Below are 21,381 nucleotides of genomic sequence, written 5' to 3'. Positions count from 1 at the left end.
TGTCTAACCACAGTATACTCGAAACTAATAAAATTTTTAAAAACTCAATAAATGTTCACATTTGCTGACAGTTATCATGGACCTTTAGTCAGAAAACAATGAGCACAAAGACATACACATTGTTTATTAAAGTACATCAATGGAAGCAGTCTAAAAGTCAAAGAAACTAGTCTAAATAAATTCAGCATTTCCCAAACTTTCTTGACCTTCAACTGCTTTTATTTAAAGAATGCCTTTAACCATCTGTAGAATATTACAATTTTGTGGAAATCAGTTTTTAAAATCCTGGTGTAAAGGTTATTTCAAAACGCAAGAACAATATTACCAAATCATATATAGAGTATGGTCCTAGTTTTGAAGTGGATTAGAAAGAAAGTGTTAGCAGTAATGTTTGGCAATTCTGGTTCTATTTATTTTTAGACTTTTCTGTGTGCATTAAGATGGACAATGGAGGCAAGGAGACCAGTGAGGAAAAAACTATAGTTGTTCAAGCTTAAATGGTTACAACTAACATTCAATGAAAATAGTTAAGAACTACAACGTAAACTACAATGGGGAGGCAGTACAGAACAATCTTCGGGAACCTAGATTATGAAACCACAAACATCTAACAACTCAAAATAATTCTAGTAGTCAATATATGTATATAAGAGGTACACGAAATAAATATTTTACCAGACATGTTTGTTTTCATACACTAAGTATTTAAAAACGAAATCACTAAAACACAAGCACCATTATTTTCTACATAATGCTGAATTCTGGTGTGACCAGTTTGGGAAATGGCTGCCTGAAAATAAATAACACACAAACACTTGGGATTTACAACCAAACCTAACCCAAAGGTTGTACTAGTGAGGCCACTGTTGACTCACATGCCCTTTTCAGAAAACTTACCCTTATCTAGAGATTCTAGAGAAAACAGGTGATTGCGCTCCACTACATCTAACTGGACCATGATGGGCAAAATCAGTTTCCCTCCCAAGAATCTGAATTTGGCACAGAGAGACTGGGTCAGTTATATGGGCACGGGCATTGAAGATACAACTGGTCATCTTGATTCAGAAGCCACTGGTCATTTTGTACAAATGCAATCACAGAATGAAGATAAACAGAACGGAAAATAGAAGAGATGTGCAGAGTAGAAATAAGAGAACATGCAATAACAAGCAGATCAAGACATACAGAGACGGACACAGAATAGCATCCTAACAGAAGTATTCCTATGTGTTTCAGCTGTATTCCTGAAACTCATTTCCATGAGATTCACCTGTATCTCCTTAGGATATTCTGCAGTGATTTGTTCCTGCAAGCAACTACTAGTAAGGCCAAAAAGAATTTAATGAAATATTGGATTTAAAATATTATATCTGTGGTATCTGACAAAGGTCTTTTTAATTCAAGTCCAGAAACTATAAAGGATTCATCATAGGCCAATAAATACTATACATGGCTAGGAAATTCAAATTTGCATGTACTTAACCTTTAGTTGTTATTAGAAAAATAAGTGTGATTACAACGATAAAGCAGCTGCTTACTAAAAACAAACAGCAGTCCAATCAACTCATTTAATCCATTTGTCAAAGACAAATTAGGACTTGTCATTAATCAAACACCATTTACAATTTAAGGGCGATATTCCAATTAATCTCATCTAATTACAGTCAGGCACCACATAACAGCAGTTCAGTAACAGACTGCATACAATGATGGACCACATATATGACACTGGTCCTGTAAGACTACAACAGAACTGAAAAATTCCGATTGCCTAGTAATATCATAGTGCAACACATTACTCACGTGTTCGTGGTGATGCTGTTGTAAACAAAACCTTCAGGTATAGCACATACAGTTACAGTAGTAGGTTATACCATCTAAGTTTATGTAAGTACATTCTATGATATTCACACCATGGCAAAATTGCCTAATGATGCATTTCTCAAAATATATCCCCATCACTAAGTGGCACCTGACTGCAGAAGCAAATGAAATTGACATCCTCAACCTTATAAAGACAGAAAATACACATACGTTAAGACACATATTAAAAAAGCATTTATGCATCACACAAATCCAAGCTGAGAAACATTCTACCAAAGAACTGGTAAAGAACTAAAGGAAACCACAGGTAAAGAATTAAAGCAAAAAATGACAATGGCTCATTAAGAAAAGCAATGATTCATCAAATACTGAATCGCGATGAAGACATGGAGATTCTGTAGTTTAAAAGTATGAAGACTAAAATGAAAAGTTCACTAGAAAAATTCATATTTGAGATGAAAGGGAAAAAAATCAATGAGCTTCAATTTAAATTTGAAGAACAGAAAAAAAAAAAAATGAAAAATGAGGAAAGCCTCAGAAACACTGAAGTCTTCAAGGCCCCCAGAATAGGAAAACAGATGTTTCAAAAAGAGAGGAGAAAGCAGAAAAAAATAACAGCTGAAAATTTCCCAGATTTGGTGAAAAATACCATCTAAAATCCAGATGTCAACAAATTCCAAGCTGGATAAACACAGAGACACTCCAACACATCACAGTCAAACTGCTGACAAAAAAGAGAATATTTTGAAAGCTACAAGAGAAACAACTTATCACATATAAGGGAACAATTAACAGATAACTTCTCACTGGTAACACTGGAGAAAAGAAGGCGTTAGGATCACACAAAGTGCTAAAAGGGAAAAAAAAACCTATCAACTAAGAATATATACCCAGCAAAACTGACCTTCAAAAATGAAAGTGAAACAAAGACATTCCTAGATAAACAAAAACTAAATTTGCTACTGGCAGGTTTGCCTTACAAGAAATATTAAAAGAAGTTTCTGCTGGCTGAAAGTAAATAACATGAGAAGGTATTTCAAACTCATACGAAGAAAAGATACAATGGTGATTTTAAAAGACTGTATTTTCTCTTTTTGCTTTTAAAAACTGATTTAAAACAGAAAGTACAAAACAGTATTGTTAGGGTTATAACACATAAAGTTGTATATTCTGACAAAAATGCACAAAGAGTAAATAAAGCCACACTGGAGCAAAGTTTCTATATTTTGCTGGAATTAAATGACTTTTTGAAGACGAGTGTAACAAAGATACATACTGTAATCTCTAGACCAAATACTAAGAAAAAAACTCAAATGACTATAGGAAATGAGAGAGGGAGGAAATTTAAATGGTATAACTGTAATTTTCTATTTAACTCAAAAAAAGACAGTAAAGGAAGAATAGAGGACACAGCAAACAGCACAGTGATTGCTATAAAGACAGCTCTATCAAAAATTACATTAAATATAAATAGATTAAACATTCCACATCAAAAATTAAGATTGCAAGACTGAATATAAGATCTAACCATACGCTCTCTAAAAGAGATAATTTAGATTTGAAGACATAAATAGGTTTTAAAGAATGAAAAAAATATATATAACCACACATCAGAGATATGGCAGGTTGAGTTCCAGACCGCCAAAATAAAGCAAGTATAGCACTAAAGCGAGTTGTAATCTTTTTGCTGGTGGAGGGTCCTGCCTTCAATTGTAAAAAGTGCAACATCTGTGAAGTGCAATAAAGTGAAGTGCGATAAAACAAGGCATGCCTGTATGCCATGCAAACAATAATCAAAAGAATGCTGGGATATATTAACATAAGACAAAACAGACTTCAGGGTAAGAAATTAAGAGGGTCAAAAGGGAACATTTCATAATGATAAGCTAACCATCAGAAAGATATAACAATTGTAAATAAACATATACATACCTAACAACAGAATCTCAAAATACATGAAGCGAAAACTAAAAACAGAAAGGAAAAATAATATAACAGTAGTTGAAGATTATACTGACAATAACTAAAAGAACTAGACAGAAAACAAAGATACAGAACTGAATAACACTATCAACCAGGCTGACCTAAATGACATTTATAGAACTTTCCAACAAACGAAAGCACTTTTCAAGCACACTTGAAATATTTCTCAAGATAGACTATATGCTAGCCTGTGAGTTTAAAAGAAATACAATCATATCAAGTATATTTTACTCTAATGAAATTAAATTAGAAATCGACAGAATGAAATCCAGGAAATCTCCTTTGGAAATTAATGTACCACTTCTAAATAATCTATGGGTCAAAGAAATCACAAGAAAAATTAGGAAATATTTTTAACTTAATGAAAATGAAAACACAAAATAGCAAAATCTATGAGATGCAGCTGAAGTAGTGTTTAGAAATTCTGTAGCTTTATCGAATATCTGTTACAAAAGATCTCAAATCAAGAAACTAATCTTCCACTTTAAGAAACTAGAAAAAGACCTAAACCTAAAGCAATCAAAGGGAAAGAAATAATAAAGATTAGCATGGAAACCAATGAAATGCATAACAGAAAAATGTGGGGGAGGGTAAATACAGGGGGATAAGGCCAACAGTTGTTTCTTTAAAAACATCAAGATTAAAACAGGAGAGTACAGGGGAAGGAGAAAGGTGGAGAGAGCAAAGAGATTCACAAATTACCAAAATCAAATATAAACACAGGGAAGGATTCCAGGAAAAACAAGAGTTTGGAGTGAACATAGGAAAGCAAGGAAGTATGCAACCATGAAGTAAATGCTTCCTCTGAAATCAGATGCTCAAATAAAAGGTTAGATTAAAACCTAAAAAGAAAGATCCCAGTGCACTCAAGGAAAGAAAGGTAAGTCCCTCAAAACCATTCTTGCTTATTCTTCTAACATAACACACAGCTGGGCCCACCTTGCCACATCATGGTTGATACCAATTTTATCAATTTTTCCAGTAAAGCCAAACTGAACTTAGTGTGGTCAATGATGGGCTGTCTGTATGCCAACTGTATTCCTTGGATAGCTGACTGTGTAATGGCTGAAACTGAGAAACTGGGGCAGAAGTATCCAGTGACTCAGAATTGCCAAGGACCCGAGACTTGAACAATTGTCATGCACAAACAAAGGAACCTGTGCAGATGACTGCTTAATACAGAGAGTAACAGCACAAGTGTTACATCATGGCCATGGGGGACAGGACGTTAAAGATCAGGAAGATCTCTTCAGTTCCCATCATGCACATTTCCAACCACAGGTATACGACACGGAGTAGTTGCCAGATGATTATGGAGCCCCTCGGTTCTAATTCTTAAAAGAAAAAGTTCCTCTACTTTCCTTCAAGTAACTTCCGCTGTTGTCAGTTTATTAAACATGCTACAGCATGAATTATTATTCCACTTACCTATCAGCTCTGTTATAAGCTGAGTACGGTTAGATATACTCACATTTTGATCTTGTTTTAAAAATAGTATTTTTGTATCATTTTTAAATGTTTCATCTTTTTATAAAACAGATAACTGCTCACAAATTTATAAATAAACACAGGGACATCACTTCCAATCATACACACATTTAAAGAATTAAAAGGTAATACTATAAACTTTATGCCAATAAACAATTTAGACAAAATGTTCAAATTCCTGAAAAAAAAAAAAAACACAAGTTCTATAACAAGAAATTGAATAAGGTAATAAAAATCTTCACAAAGAGTATCATTGAGATGTAAGAAGAATCAGGCTGGATCAGTGTTGAGACCTGAATATTGATTGACCCACGCCATAAGAAACACTTGTTTGGATATTTTAAGCAGAGCATTTAATATCCTGAGTCTCCACTTTCTCATCCATACAATGAGACAGATAGACTTCAGGCACTCTACAAGTATGATTCTAATGAATAAAGAATTCCCTACGGGAGTAAGTATGTCGTGACTTAAGGCAAAACAGGATATATGGTGTTTTAATTTCAAAAAAGGCATCTGCAAGTCAATCATCAGGGTATTTTAAAAACTGTTAATACATAAAGAACAGTCTAAAGAATAAAGTTAACATCTCAGGATCAATGAGCACTTATAATGGGAGTACTTGAAAACTGGTGTTTGGCACTATTATACATAATCTAGAAGAAAATAAGAAAAAGTTTGTTTTCATTTCACACTGAGAACTTCTTAAATGTCAAATTGATAAGAAAATTTGGAAATACCTTGCCACACTGTTAATAGCTGCAAAGGCATGACAAGTGTGTACTATTTAGGTTTTAAAAATCCAAATTAAAGACTCTGTGGTTGATAGTTTCTGGACTATACAGAAATCTAAAGATCACTATTTCCTAAAAACTCCACATTCCAGTATGCTGAGGTAACTATGAAAGTAGCAGTTAACTACAGAGAGTAGCTTATCATCAAAAAGAATATGAATTAAAAAGCTAAAAAAACAAGATTTTGAAAAATAAGTTGTCGTATCCCCGGAGAACCAGCCTCTAACACGGCCCCCAACGAGCCCTGCCTCTTGGTATTCACGCCCTCGTATAATCCCTTGCTCCTGAACAGGCTTAGACTTGGGGACTTCCTTCAAACAAATAGAATTTGGAAAATAGCATGGTATGTCACTTGAGATTAGGGTACATACAGACCAACTCTGCCCTATCGCCCTTCCTCCCATTCACCCCAAACTTCTTGAAAGCATAGTCCAAAAATAAGTCTCCACCACTTCCCTCTCACTTCCCGTGCAATCTCATACAGCTCTCAGCAAGACTTCCCTTCCGTCCCTGCCCCACACCACCTAATGCTGTTGACACTCCCTTCTTCTCCCCTGGCTTCCCTAACACCACTCTCCTGATATCCTAGACAACTCCTGCTCAGGCTTTTACAGATTACTCTTCTACCTATTCCTTAAGTGTAGTGCTCAGTATGGCCTTTTATCTCGTTCATACACTCTTCTTGAGACATCTCATATACTATCACTTTTTTCTTTAAAGTTTCAATCCAGGCCTTCATGGATAACTCTTAACATTTGTAACATATCCTCCCAAATCCTTTTTTACCTCCAGTTTGTACAAATCAGCTGGTCATATACCAAATCCCTAATCTACTATATATGTTCAAACCGGGCTAAGCATTTGATGCACACCATGTCTAATTCTTAGAAGGACTCGTAAAGTAGGCAGTATTCTTCCATTTTTCACAAGATAATGAAACTGAGGCTCAAGGGAATTAAGGGACCTGACACAGTTACTGAGTAGCAAAGCTGGAACTGAAACTGGACTCCCTAGCTCCAAAGCCCTGGTTCTATTACTGCGTCTTACCCTACTAAGCCATATTTGTTTAATGGGTGATCTAGGTGTGCTTCCTTTCAACACCATGAAAATGGAAGGGAGTATTACTCATTTTTATTTCCATTCCTGCCACTGATCACTTCACTGCAAAGAGCACAAAACAAAGTATGAACAGAAACTGACTTCCTCTCAAGCAAATAAATCTTTTAAAGGATTTGTGGCAAAATGCACTCTTTTGACTAGTTAAATTTTAAAAAGTATATTTAACAGCATCTTATCATACCTAACTATAGTCCCATAGTCGTCTTCTCTAGAAAACATGAAGGTTTTATTTAATAAACAATTTAACACTTCAGTTTGCAAAGCTGTTTTCACATAAATTATCATCTTGTCTCCAAAATAACCCAATAATCATCATTTTACAGTTGAAGAATCTGAAGTTTAGAGAAGTTAAGAAATAACTTCACACTTCAGAATCAGCAGTTGCATCTCATACCTTACTGTGCTGTAACTCAAAAAACGGTGATTCTACCAGTACATCATGTTGTATTTTAAGCCGAGGACATTTTGAAAAGTATATAGAATAACAAAAGCATGTAAGTTTTCTATCAAGTCACTGTAACATATTTTGTTTATTAGATATTAGCCTCTGCATGATTTTTAACAGAAAACCAATCCCATTTGGAAGGCAGAGGCACAAAGTCACATACAGTAAAAAACAATTTTTTAAATTCTAATAAAATATATTTTTAATTCAATAAACATCTACTGAGTGCCAAGCAGAGGAGATAAAGATGACCAAGATACAAGGCATAGAACGAAAAACAATTATAATTTGATGTGATAAATAATACTAACATGAATAAATGGCACTTGTTCATTCTTCATTTCAAAAACATGTTGCTGTGAACTGAAGTATATCCCCCCAAAATTCATGTTAAAACCCTAACCCCTTTGGTTTAACATGGGAGCCTTAGGGAGATAATTAGGTGTGGACAGTCATGAGGGTAGGGCCTTCGGGATGGGATTAGTGCTCTAGTAAGAAGAGACAGGCAGAGACTGTGCTCTCTGTGGTGTGAGGGAGGACACGGAAGAGACAAAGCTCACCAGAACCTGACCATGCAGGCACCCTGATCTGACTTCCAGCCTCCAGAACTGTGAGAAAACAAATTTCTGTTGTTTAAACCCATTCTGTTGGTATTGCTATGGCAGACCCAGCAGGCTCACACACATGTAATAACACCTACGGCACACCAAGCACAGTGCTAGGTACACAATGAATGATAAGCACAAGGGATACCAGACCAGCTAACCCGGGGCAGGCGGGGGGGGGGGGGGGGCGGCGGTAAAGAGTTTAAGATGGGCATCAAAAAACAAGCAAGAATTTGCTGTCAGGTAGAGAAATAGCCTATAAATAGGCTCATACAAACGTGAAGGCCTAAGAAAGTAATAATGTGATTTCCAGGCCATTAGAGGGATAAAAAAATGAAGGTCCACAACATAATGACTGTATGTACAAACCTATTAATTATGATACATCCAATAATAATAGAACACCTCATTTCAAAATCTTGAATTTTTTCCATGTGTACATACCATGAAAATCCATTATTTACTAGCATGAGGTCACTATGTACATCATTTAGAGAAAAGGGGTTACGAAATAGTATTGAGATGAGAGCTCTTTAAAAAAAAATAACAATAATAAATGAACATAGCAAACTCATTTAAAATAAGACAGGAAGAATACCAAAATGTTCCTGCCCAACTTCCATTACTTGCCTTCATTCGATCCATTCTCAACACAAAACTATTTTTAATTTTAATAAAGATTGGGTATATCACTCCCCACAATCCTTCAACAGTTTCTCTATTGCACTTAGTATGATATACAAAATTCTTTACCTGTCTTGTGTTCTGGGCCTCTGTCATCATCTCACGCCTTTCTCCACATCGCTCCACTCCTGCCTGAACCATCTTTCAGCTCCTCCAATCAAGTCAAGCTCTTTCTTACCTCAGGGCCTTGAAGCGTACTGGCCTGTCTTTACTAGACTGGGCTCCTATTCATTCTTTGGGTCTCAGCCTAAACATCATTTCCTTGGAAAGTTCGTCCCTGTGTCCTCCCCCACCACACCCATCCTCTCACACATCATCCTCTAATTTTTATTCATAATTATTATCACACTGTGTAATTATACACATATATATGCATATTTATTTACATATGCTTATTTATGTATCTCTCTTCCCTAGTATACTGTACCTAGCATTTGTAGATACTCTATAAATGTCTGTTGAAGAAATAAAATTATGGATTTTACTTTTTCTCTTTCGTAATCTGTATTTTCTAAATCTTTTCCTACAATGAGCACAGACTTGTATAAAAAAAATAATGAAGACAGTAATACTCCCTACCAGTTCTTTAGACTTAAACTTTCTCTAAGCTTAATGGTAATTAAATCCTAATAATTCTTCTATAAAAACTATCTGATCAATTCTGTTCCCTCCTTATCTAAGACTCAGGCACCAAATTTCTCAAATTCTAATAACCTCAAGCTTACTACCAATCTTCTTGCCTCCAGCTTTTCTATCCGCCAGTCCTTTCTTCACATAGCAGCTTTCTAAAAATTCAGTTTATAGTATTATTGCTATCATTAAAACCTACAAGTGTCCCCAATACCATTTCCAACTATGTATAAAGGTCCTAAATTACTAATGACTTTTCATTTTCCCTATTCCATACAAAATGCCCCTTATAACTTAGTCCTCATTATCAAACAAGTTTGATTTTCTTCTTAATTAGCTATGTAAAACATCATTTTTAAGAATAACTGTCCTATCTATTTTCATACATATTCCCACATAAGATAGCCTGCCTCGAATGGTAGTTTCCTGTCAAGTCACATGCCACACAACTCATTTGAAATTCTGCTCAATACTTGTTTCCCTAAACTGTTCCCTACCATTTCCATTATTCCTCTTTGGCCACACCCCAACTGCAAGTCTTTATCCATTCCCCACAGCACTCAGCACTCCTACCCAATCTACCACCACTGATGGCAGTCACTGTTCCCGTTCTTCATAAAATCTGGACAAGAGCCCACACAAGGAACTCCCCGTCTTCAAAGAAACTTCCTTTTCTTACAAGCTAGTAAGATGATAAAATAAAATTCCCCTGAATTGTATAGGAATAGGAAAAGACTGCCACTGTTGCAGAGAGCAGGCGAAAGCATCAGCCAAAATGTGATCTAAGAAATCTGGAGGTTCGCAGACAAGAAAAGGCTAAAGGAGTTCATTACCACCAACTTAGTATTACAAGAAATTTTAAGGTACTTTTTTTATAAGAAAAAAAATCAAAAATATGAATAAAATGGTAAAAACTACATATCTATCAACAACTACTTTAAAGGTAAATGGAGTAAATGTTCCAATCAAAAGACTTACAGTGGCTGAAAGGATAAGAAAACAAGACCCTTACATTTACCGCCTACAAGAGACCCACCTCGGATCAAAAGACACACACAGACTGAAAAGGATGGTAAAAGACATTTCAAGCAAATAAAAATGAAAAAAAAAAAGAAAAAAATAAAGCTAGGGTAGCAATACTTATGTCAGACAAAATAGACTTTAAAACAAAGGCTATTAACGAGACAAAGCAATTCCACTTCTGGGTATTTATCCAAAAAAATTCAAAACAAATTCAGAAAGACACATGCATTCCTATGTTCAATGCAGCATTATTTACAATAGCCAAGACATGAAAGAACCTAAGTATCCATCAATAGACAAATAAATAAATAAAAATGAGGTACATATATACAATGGAATGTTACTCTGCCATAAAAAAGAATGAAATCTTGCCATTTACAACATGGATGGCCCCGAAGGGTATTATACTAAGAGAAATAAAACAAAGAAAAACAAATACCATATGATTTCACTTATACGTGGAATCTAAAAGACAAAACAGAAACAAACTCATAACAGACAGAAAACATTTCGGTGATTCCCGGACTAGGGAATGGGTGACAAAAGGGGAAGGGATTAAGATGTGCAAACTGCCAGTTATAAAAAGTCACAGCATAGGGAAGATAGTCAATAATATTATAATAACTATGTACGGTGCCAGGGGAGTCCCAGACTTATAAGGGGAATCACTTCGTAAGATTATAACGTCTAACTACTATGCTGTACACCTGAAACAAATACAACATTCTATGTCAACTGTAATTGAAAAATAAATTTTTAAAAAATAATTTTAAAATATTGTTTTAATATTTAAAAAATATAGGGAAGAAATAAATTTTTTTCAGTAAGATATATTTTTAAAAAGAAAGTGTTATGGGCCAATGCCTTTTCTAGGGGACCCAGCCAAACCACCTTCTGAGAAGATCCCAGCCTTGAACTTTGACAGGAAGGTCAGACACCTCCCTCCTAAGAAGGCAGGGGACATTAAAAACGGGAGTTGGGAACATCAAAAGGTGGGAAGAAATGGCGATCTGGAGCCTCGAGACATTCTGAAACCTAACACTTATGGTGCACCAACTATGCTAGGCCCTTTACAGGTGTTATTTAATTGTCATAGAGTAATTTATCATTTTGAAGGTTTGGAGGCTTCTGATACCTCGACTTGACCTAAGAAAAGAAATCAGTGGCAATTCAGGTTTCCAGATTTCCCAGCCAGGCTGGCCAGGGATTACTCATCCCGTATCCCTCAAAAAAGGTTAGCTGTTCAGGACAAATGCATTGCATTTAAATGGCATGTTCACTAAGTCCAGCAGACAAAGTAAAAAAAGGGTTATGAAATAATAAAATAGTAAAAATAATAAATACTTGTCAAGACCACTATAAATTTTAATTTACTTCTCTAGGCTAGGTAATTACCCATTTGCATTTGCTGGGCACCATGCAATTTTCAAAGTATTTACACATATGCCAATTCACTGGATCCCTACAATTTAAAGTTATGGGACAGCCCACAAATGTGGGTCCATTTTCCCCAGAGGAAAACAGAAGGTCTAAAGAATTCAAATCATTTATCCTAGTCCTTTTAACTAGTCAAGAGCAAGGCTGGGAGTCAAGAACAAGGCAGAGCCTTTTCACTCCTAATCCAAAGTAACCCCTCTCCATCCCTACTGCATTTAACATATACTTCCATTGGTGTTAGTAATTATTTTATTGAAATCATTTGCACATCTGTCTTCTATATAGACTGGATGCTAGAGTAAAAAATCTTACTTGGTAACCCCAGCTCCTAATTAGAGACACATAAGTGTTCAATAGTTGGACTGAATTGAACATATGGACACTAAATGCCTGTTTCCATTTTATGTAATTGCATATAGATAAAAAAATCAATGCGGTGACTGCACTGAAATTTAAGTTAAATTCTTAAATGTTATTTCTGGGCTTATTTTGTTACCATGGTATAAAATTGTTTAATAGTTGCATTTAAAAAACTGGAACTAGAAAATGAAACCAAAGTAAAAATAATTAGTAGCAATTTATATACAATCTACCACTTTCCAATCCTTCCCAGAGGGCAGTGGGTTAAGGAACACAAGAGTTTACCTACATATTATCAACCAACAAGAACCATTTTGACCTAAAAATTTAACTCACAACTTCCTATAGTTTATTATGCCACAACTGTTCCTCCTACTACTGAACTACAAGACAAAACCTATTACAATAAAAATTCCTATCAGAGAAAGATTTCTAAATCTTGGCTAAGCACAAACTTCGTATTTTCAATGCTGATTTAATCTGGTGTTTTTCAACCTTCTTTGTTCATTATCACTCTCTAAACACGTTTTTTTCAGACTTTTCCCCCAACCACCCCTCTCCCATGAAATTCTAATAAGATGGATACATTGTATGTCTACTAACATACTGTATGTGTATCTACGCTTTATATACAGATTAACTAAGAACTTTTCACCATCACCTCCAGAACCAGTTTTCACTCCCTTAAGGATGACACTGCCCTCACTGAAAATACGTGAGTTACCTAATATTTATTGAATGGGAGCTATATGCTAGGCTATTATCAAAAAATACTAGAACAGCAACGAACCTTAGTTTTGTAGTTTACTATATGAGTTTTGGTCCATAGAACCAAAATGAAATAGGCTTGAAGATAAATACCTTCTTCCTAATGTTTATACCTACTCAAAGCACTGTCTCAAATATTTGATGAATACGTGGAAACTTAAAATTATAGATGGGATTATTATATGGTTTGTAAACGTCATTTAGCAAAATGGCCAGGCTACAGAAATTTTGGCTTCATATCACAAATCTTAACTCAAAATCCAACTCACTGCAACACTGAAACCTGGAATTTCCCATAGTCAATTTTCAAGAGGAAAAAAAAAAGACAAATCAAAGCAAAAACTTAAAACCAAAACAGTTTAACGGTTCCTATTCAGTAATCCTTAACCTTCCGGTTCCCTAAATGCTCTGAGTATCTAATGAAAGCCATGTCCTCTTCCTCCAAGAAATACACAACACACACACCAATTGCAGTGTTCAGAGTTTCTAAATTCCATCTGTTAAATCCAATTTAAGAATGTCTCAATTAAAGGAATAAACCAAATTTACCTACAGTTTATTACGTAAAAAGTAAGTTAATTTTTGTCCTTCAAAATATAAAGTTTTAAGTTTAAAAATATACTTACCAGGAGCACTCTTTTTGGTAATGTAATGTACTGTAATATTAATTGTATACTTACAGATGAAAGATTTGCCGAACAAGAGAAACAGCCTATTTCCTATATATCTGTAATACCTAAATTAAAACCTCAATATTTACTAGAACCACGAACATCAATTTCAAAATGAAGCTAGGCTCCCACCTTTGTTAGCTGTTATTACATTTTTTAAATGGAAGAAACATGGGAACAAGTCTCTTGGTGTGGCTTCAAAAGGAGACATGTGAAAATAAAATTCCCTAACGACTATAGCAACTCCGATTGATACCATTTACTTTGATAACCAGCAGAAAAATTATGCTCATAGAAAATAGGGAGTTTGCTTGGACATAAAGGAGTAACATAGCCAAAAGTTTAACATATCAGGACAAGCATGATGCACTTAGAGTCTTTTGAGACTTACATACAAGCTGACACTATAGTGATCAAATATTTCGAAATTTGATTAAAATAACTTAAAAGCATAATTCTAAAAGATACGCTCAAATGATCCATACGGGGATGCTCAGAAGGTGTAAAATTAATAAGTATCAAATATTAGTATGACTTATAAGACGAATCAGTATTTTGGCCACTGTGAAAGAATGCCAAGGGACCGAAAAGTGGTTTCACAAGTATAAAATCTTGTTTAAAGAGTACAACGAAAGGCAAAAACTAATTTTTAAGATCCTGTATATCTCACACTTGTGTACCTATTCTTAAATACACCTGAAAAATGAAAGTTCAAATCTTTCAAAAATATGAAGGGAATATAATTTGTATTAAAAGAATCACAAAAATTCCAAAACTCAGAAGACTTTATTAAACTTTAATAATAGTTACTAAAATCTTAGCCTATCTTGAAATTCTAAATATTTGTTGAATAAATTTCTCAACAGATTTGATAGGCAGAGATGGTATATATCACTGCATATATAGAAAGAATTATTTTAAAAAACAACTTGATACATTTTGATAAGTACTGCATTTCAAAGTAACAACCTTGGAAAACTTATTCCAAAAATGTAGCACATCCATGGAATCAGTCTTTGGAGTCATATTAAAAGCCAAGCAAAAGTGAGTCCATCATTTTAAACTCAAGTATTTTACCCTAAGTGTATATTATCCAGCTCAAGAACCTACTTGTTTTTCAAGATACAGAGTGAAACTACTGTATTAGGGTTATCGCCAAGCTTTATAAACATTAGTAAATGACTCCGGCGATCTTTAAAATGAACTTTACTGGACAGCTCTTGAAACTTACAAAGTAGAAAGGTGCCTAAGAAAATCCGAATGGAAAAAGGGAGCACCAACAGGCTAGGGAGAAAGAAGCTCAGTCATGTCAGAGAACAGTCTGACCTCAAGGAACCATGTCTGAGAACAGTGTGATACACACACTGACACTACTACTCCGATAGGTCTCCAAAAAACCGCACAACCTGTCCTGCGCTCAAGGGCCAAGGCCCAGGGAGAACACATCTGACTGGACAAGTCTAGGACTGGTTGCAACACAAAAGGAAAGGGGTAAATGCTTCGACAGGGCACCCTGTGCTACACAATGGAGAACACCCTAAAAGCAAGATGAAACTAGGGGAAATCTTGGTGAAGAGTAAAACAATAAATGTCCACAACAGTCCAATCGGAGCCACCATGGAGAGGAATACATCTCTCTTCATTTAGAGAACTCTGAGGCTCAGAGAGCTTAAATCATATTTGCAACAAAGGATACACCTCAGACCAAGACTACGCCACCTCTTTTCACTTCTGCTATTCTACGGGCTCACTCTAAATTACACCTGGTCATTTAAAATAATCCAATCTAACCTCAAAACACTAATATTTGCCACCAGCGAAGATATTTAAAGTACATGACACCAGTTATTTGTGGTAATTCTCAATGAGGCAATTTGAAAATACTATTGGAGGCATCTATGGAAAAAACCAAATAGTTGGGGAAAGGAGAATACCTGGCTCATTTGCTAACTCTCCCCCTCAAACACGGTAGATTACAGAAATCTTGCTAATTATTTGGAAGCTGAATTCAACTCTAAACCTATCAGCCATCCTCGCTGCAGCCTAGGAAGGTTTACTTCAATACGTAGGTCATTGATGATCCTCCCAGACTGGATGAGAATCCTCAGAAGGGCTCAGTCATCTGTGTTTTAATAATAAAAGTCAGAAAGGAAAAATCATTGGGAAAAATCTGAAATTTGTACTTAAATTAAAAAAATTCTCAGTGACGTCACAGTCACCCATAGGTAATTTGAAGCCAGATCATTTGCTTACTGGCAAGCTGAACCTATTGTTCAATAAAAAGGGGAGAGAAAAAAACACTCTCTAAGGATACAAGTCTAAGTAACTTTTTTAAAATAATGTAGATTGTGTCAAAAATTGATAATTCAATGAGAAATAACAAATGACAACACACACAATATGGATGAATCTTACAATGCTAAACGAAAGCAAGACACAAAGTACAAAAATGGACGAAATTATTCTATGCTGAATTCTAAAGTCAAGCTAGTTGAGGACTAGGCAGTGACGGGAAAGGAAATCAACTGGAGAACTGGCCATGTTCTACTTCTTGACCTAGGTGCTGGTTTAACAGGGCATTCAGTTTGTAAAAATTCACCACACTTAGGATACACGCACTTTTCCACTGGTTTATTATTCAACAAAAAATATTTTTAAAAAACCAAGTAAGTCTTGGCTTTTTTAAAAAGTCAAACTAATTTTACCTTTTCGCAATTTCTTTAAAATCTGATTATTTTGATTTCAAATAAGGTTAGCTCACATACATATGTATGTAATGTGCCCATTATTAATGACCTGCCTGACCTTAAAATCTAACTTTTAGGTATCTTAAGGGTACCCAGATATTACAAAGATGGGTATTAAGTTAAAACAATAATAAGTTAAAACAATAAGTTTACTAAACTATATATTATGGATAAAATTAGTAACTTGTTAATACCAAATTTAATGAGTTAAAATCTAATATCAACAAATATAAATGCCTAGGCAAAGAGTAATTCCTACCCCTTTAAAAGTGTGATACAAGTTGAAGACATGGGCGGAACCTCCAAAGGAGAAAAATAAATAAATGGATGAGTTGACAGGGCTGGTTACTAGTATGTGGAGATGTGAGGACAGGAAAAAATACATAGGTTAATTCCCAAAACCTAGATCTAAAACAATGCAAAATCTCTACCCTACCCACCTCCACTTCAACTCCCTGGACTTGCCTGCAAAGTGTTTTCTGTTTGGTTGGTTGGTTGGTTTTTTTTTAAAGGAAAGGCCCTATGTGATTATTGAAATCAGCAAGAAATACTCAGAATTAGCTAGTGTTTGGCACCTGGCCATGACATGGCAAAGTATAGTGACTCACAACACAAGCACAACAGTTTCAATTACCTGCCACCAAAGAACTTCAAATTGTCTAGATTTATAAGTACCATTAAGCTTCAACAAATAAATTCTTTAAATTATCTTCATGAAAACCAATTACAGGAAAGTAGCATGTTGTTATGCTTTAGCTTAAACATTTACAGTAACAACGCATACTTAAAAAAACAAAAAGGTACTTTCTCACTATAATTTCTCATTCAGAGAAATTCTGACTCAGATGTCCAAAAGCTAGTTTTGATTTTAATTTAACTTTTAGTTTTACACACAGGACAAAAAAAGTCTGAAGAACTAAAAATCAAGTGTTCATAAAAAAGTCTCAAGAACTAAAAACCAAAATACTCTGGTATATGGATGACTTATTTTCATTTTGCTTTTTATTTTTCCCCCTAAAATGGTACTTCTGTCCCAGCAAGTTGATACTTTCTATAATCATATTTCTAGGACACTGCACAACGTTTGTTTTTCCTAAGAACAAAAAGGAACTTCCCATAACTCGTCTTGCATCATAACTCGTTAATTAATAAACAGATACTAGGCTCATTTACAGCCAGGATATAACCTTTTCTCATGTCATCTTATTAAGATGAGCAAATGATATCGTCTAGATATTGCAAATACTCTAGGCAATTTTATCGAGGTTAACGTTAGTTCGTTAGCTTACTAAAATCTCAGGAGTCCATAGTCCATGTTAACCTCAACCTAAGACTAAGTTGTTTCACAAAGATTAGTTTTTTGCCCACTTTCATGAATTGGGAAAACTTTCTTAAAATCAAAACTCAGATATACCTGAAACGAATATCATTTGATATGTCAACTATAATTTTAAAATAACTTTTAAAAAGAAAAAAAAACATTATTTTTCTATCCACCTCTCAAAATGACTCAAAATGTCTATGGTTCCACACTGAAATAAAACAAGTTTCTGAAACCACCTTACCACATAATAATTTAGAATCTAAATTTTAGACTAACCAACTCTCCCACGTCTCTAAACAACCATTTTTGTAGAAAGACGAGTATGTGATAAAAAGAATATAACAAAATCTTAATGAGAGAAGTGGATATGTGTGTCCACTGTAACATTTTTTTCAACTTTTCCATGTGTGAAAATTCTCATATTTGGGTGAAAATAATCTTTCAAAGCCAGAATACAAAGAAATATCTATCGCAGCTTTAACTTAAGGCTTTGAGGCCTTTCATCAAGTCATAAACCTAGTATTCCAAGCAGCCCACGAAAAAGCTCTCCCAGAAAACTGCAAAATTTTCTAGAGAATAGTAAACTAATAAAATGTAAAAGCGAATCTAATAATAATCTTTCACCCAAAGCAAGTTTACCTAGAAAGTCATTTTCCAGGAAGTGTCATGAGGATTTTGACAACTCTGTCTCTATTACCATTTCACCTAAATTTTCAAAGTTCCAAAGAGTACACCGTAAGTTTTTTAAAAATCTCCCAGAAAGCAGATCCGTGGAGCCCTCCTGGTCCTAAAACCAGCAAAACCCAGGAGTTCGGGGCGCTAGTGGTTCCAGGTGATTCACCCTAACGGGCAGTCTCCAGGTGGGGACTATAATCTGGATTCTATGCGGGGGTTGAACACGCGGAAAGGGGCGAGGAAGAGAAACAGACCACCTGCGGGTCAAAGTTAAAGGGCTGATGTGAAAGGAGGAAGGAATAATCCGAGCAATCCGTGCGCCAAGCCAGCAGGGCGCTCCCGGGCGCGGGGCTCGGGGGCTCAGAGGGCACGCCCCGGCCCCGCGCCAGCCGCCCCCGCCCTGCCCGCACCTCTCGGTCCTTGAGGCCCAGCAGGAGCACCTCCTCCATCAGGGTCAGCCGCGTTTCCTTGGAGTCGCCCTTGTCGTCGTCGTCCTGTTCATCGCGGCGGCCCTGCGCGTCGTCCTCGCCGCTGCCGCCGCCGCCGCCGCCCGCCGCCCGCTCCTTGTCGGCGGCGTTGCGGGAGGCCTCGGTGCGCCGCTGCACCAGGCCCGAGCTGCGCTGGGTCAGCGAGGTCATGGCTCCCGCCGAGGCGCCGCGCCGGGCCGAGAAGGGCGCGGGACCTACAGGGTCTCCCTCCTCCTCCCCCCGCGGCCCCCGACCCGGGCTTCCGTGTTAAATCCGGGCGCTGACGCGACGTCCGTCGGCAGCCGGGCCGGGGGCAGGCATGGGAGACGGGTCGGGGCGTAGCGGGCGGGCCAGGCGCCGGCGGGCAGCGAGAGAGGCTCCTTCCTTCTTGCGGCCGCAGCCCCGGCTACGAGACGGCGGCGGCGGCGGCAGCGGCGCCTTCCCAATATGGCGGCGCTGGCTGACGTCACCGGAGATGTGGCACCGCCGGCGCGGGGAGGGCCCGCGGGGCGCCGGAAGCGGCGGGCGGAGCCGGCGGCCTGCGACCCCCACGCCCCGCTCCGAGCCCTCGGTCTGCGCGCGCTCTCGCTCTTGCCTTGGTGGCCCTTCCCCGCCTGGCCCAGGGACGCTTCCCGTGACGCGTCCTCCCTCTGTCCGCCTCCTCCTTCGCTCCCCAGGAAACCAGGGCTAGAGCCACCAATCGGAGGAGCAGTGGCCTAGCCAGGGTGGACTCTGGTCAGCCTCGAGCTGTGCGCTTCGCTCCCCAGACACCACCATCCTCGAAGCTCGCCTCGGCCGGTCGCAGGGACCCGGCTTGGAGTTCGGGGCCCCCACGAGACACAGGAAGGACACTGCTTGCTGCAGCTGGGGCGAGGAGATGACGCGCTCTCTGACCCTTCAGAAGGAGCAGCTGTGTTTAAATGGCTTGAAAGCGGGCTTTATGTTTTCTAAGTGTATTACCCTGTGGAAAGAGGTTAGAACGGATTGAATAGTTTTGTCTGTAAAACTTTTTTTCTCGCCTCCCGACTTGTAAAGTGACCAGGGCGCAGTGTGTACAGTTTGTACTGCCCACATCAGTACTCGCGACCTTAGCGAACTTTATATCCGGACAATAAACCTGTTGCGTTTCATGCCACGTCTTTGTACACATTACATCTCCCTCTGTTTAACTACTAAGTTAAATCGTTTTGGCATGCTTGACAATCCGTGCAAGTTGTTAAAGAATAAACGTCAAACCTGAGGGGAGTTGAAAGTCCAAAGGGTGGAGCTTGTAAGTAAAACATCACAAGGAGAACGCCCAGTTTGAATCTGCTAGGATAATGAAGTTTTATATAATGTAAAACAATGACATCCCATCATCGTTGTCATATTCTATTAGTTAGAAATAATTAGTTTCAGCCTATACTTGAGGGGGTTATACAAATACATGAACATAGGAAGGCAAGGATCATTGCGGGTCACCTTAGTGGCTGCCCCTCACAGCAGTCTCGAATCTTATGCATGGAGATGGAAAGTACGTGAATGAACAAAATCGAACCTATCTTTCAGTATTTTAGATTATCTTTTTTCTTTATTCAAAACTTCCTACAAATACATGTGTATGAGTTCTTTATTGCTCTGCAACAAACCATGTCCCCAAAATTGTGGCTTAAAGCAACTATTTGCTCATTATTCAATGGTTCAATAATTTGGACTAAGCTCAACTGGGCTGTTGTTCTTCCACTGGTTTCCGGTGGAGTTACTCATATGGCTGTAGTCAAATTGCAGCTTAACCTGAGCTAGTTGATGTAACATGGCCTCACATGTGTGAGGATTGGTGCTGGCTATAAGCTAGTCCACTTGTCTCCAGCAGGCTGGCCCAGTTTTCTTCACATGTCATCTGAGTTCCAAGAGAATCTGTTGTTCAATATTACTTTTGCCACATTCTGTTGGTCAAAGTAAGTCCCAAGGTGAGCCCAGATACAAGTGAGGAAGTAGATCCTACCTCTCTTCTACAATCGTGCAATGTTCAAACCTGAGAACCCTTCAGGATTTACCTGATACCTATTACAAAGCATCCATCTTCATTTACAAGACTATTTCTTAACTGGTTTAAGATAGAATGGCATTTAATGTTAAAGTAGTTAGTTGATATTTGTTTGTATATATAAGCTTTTATCTCCAGAGATCTTCACACAGCCTAGTCTTAAATATTGCTAGATTTATTTTTAATAAGAGTTAATCTTAAATATTGCTAGCTGCTTTCCATTTTCTTCAAACTTTTTATTTTGATAATCATTTGAAAGCACTTAGTAAATAACTCATAAAAGTACCAGAAGAACACTATGGGTGGATTGC

At 37.2% G+C, this 21,381-nt stretch overlaps 1 protein-coding gene and 1 pseudogene across 2 annotated transcripts in view; one reads left to right on the top strand and one right to left on the bottom strand.

Annotated features, from left to right (window-relative positions):
- Nucleotides 1-19,489, bottom strand: part of GOLPH3 (golgi phosphoprotein 3) — a 38,262-nt gene extending 18,773 nt beyond the window's left edge. Inside the window, exon 1 of one of the 2 annotated variants that reach the window (XM_036225574.1) lies at nt 18,988-19,489. In XM_036225574.1, the coding sequence (XP_036081467.1) occupies nt 18,988-19,215 (228 nt within the window). In that variant the 5' untranslated portion in view covers nt 19,216-19,489. The remainder of the gene's footprint in view (nt 1-18,987) is intronic. The other variant, XM_016138292.2, reaches the window with a different exon arrangement.
- Nucleotides 957-5,139, top strand: LOC107507244 (annotated as a pseudogene).
- Nucleotides 19,490-21,381: the final 1,892 nt, after the last annotated feature.

This window comes from Rousettus aegyptiacus, unplaced genomic scaffold, assembly GCF_014176215.1.
Source record: "Rousettus aegyptiacus isolate mRouAeg1 unplaced genomic scaffold, mRouAeg1.p scaffold_m13_p_8, whole genome shotgun sequence".
In the NCBI taxonomy this organism is placed as follows: domain Eukaryota; kingdom Metazoa; phylum Chordata; class Mammalia; order Chiroptera; family Pteropodidae; genus Rousettus; species Rousettus aegyptiacus.
The sequence above is the reverse complement of the archived record's forward strand: the minus strand, read 5'-3'. Positions and strand labels throughout refer to the sequence as shown.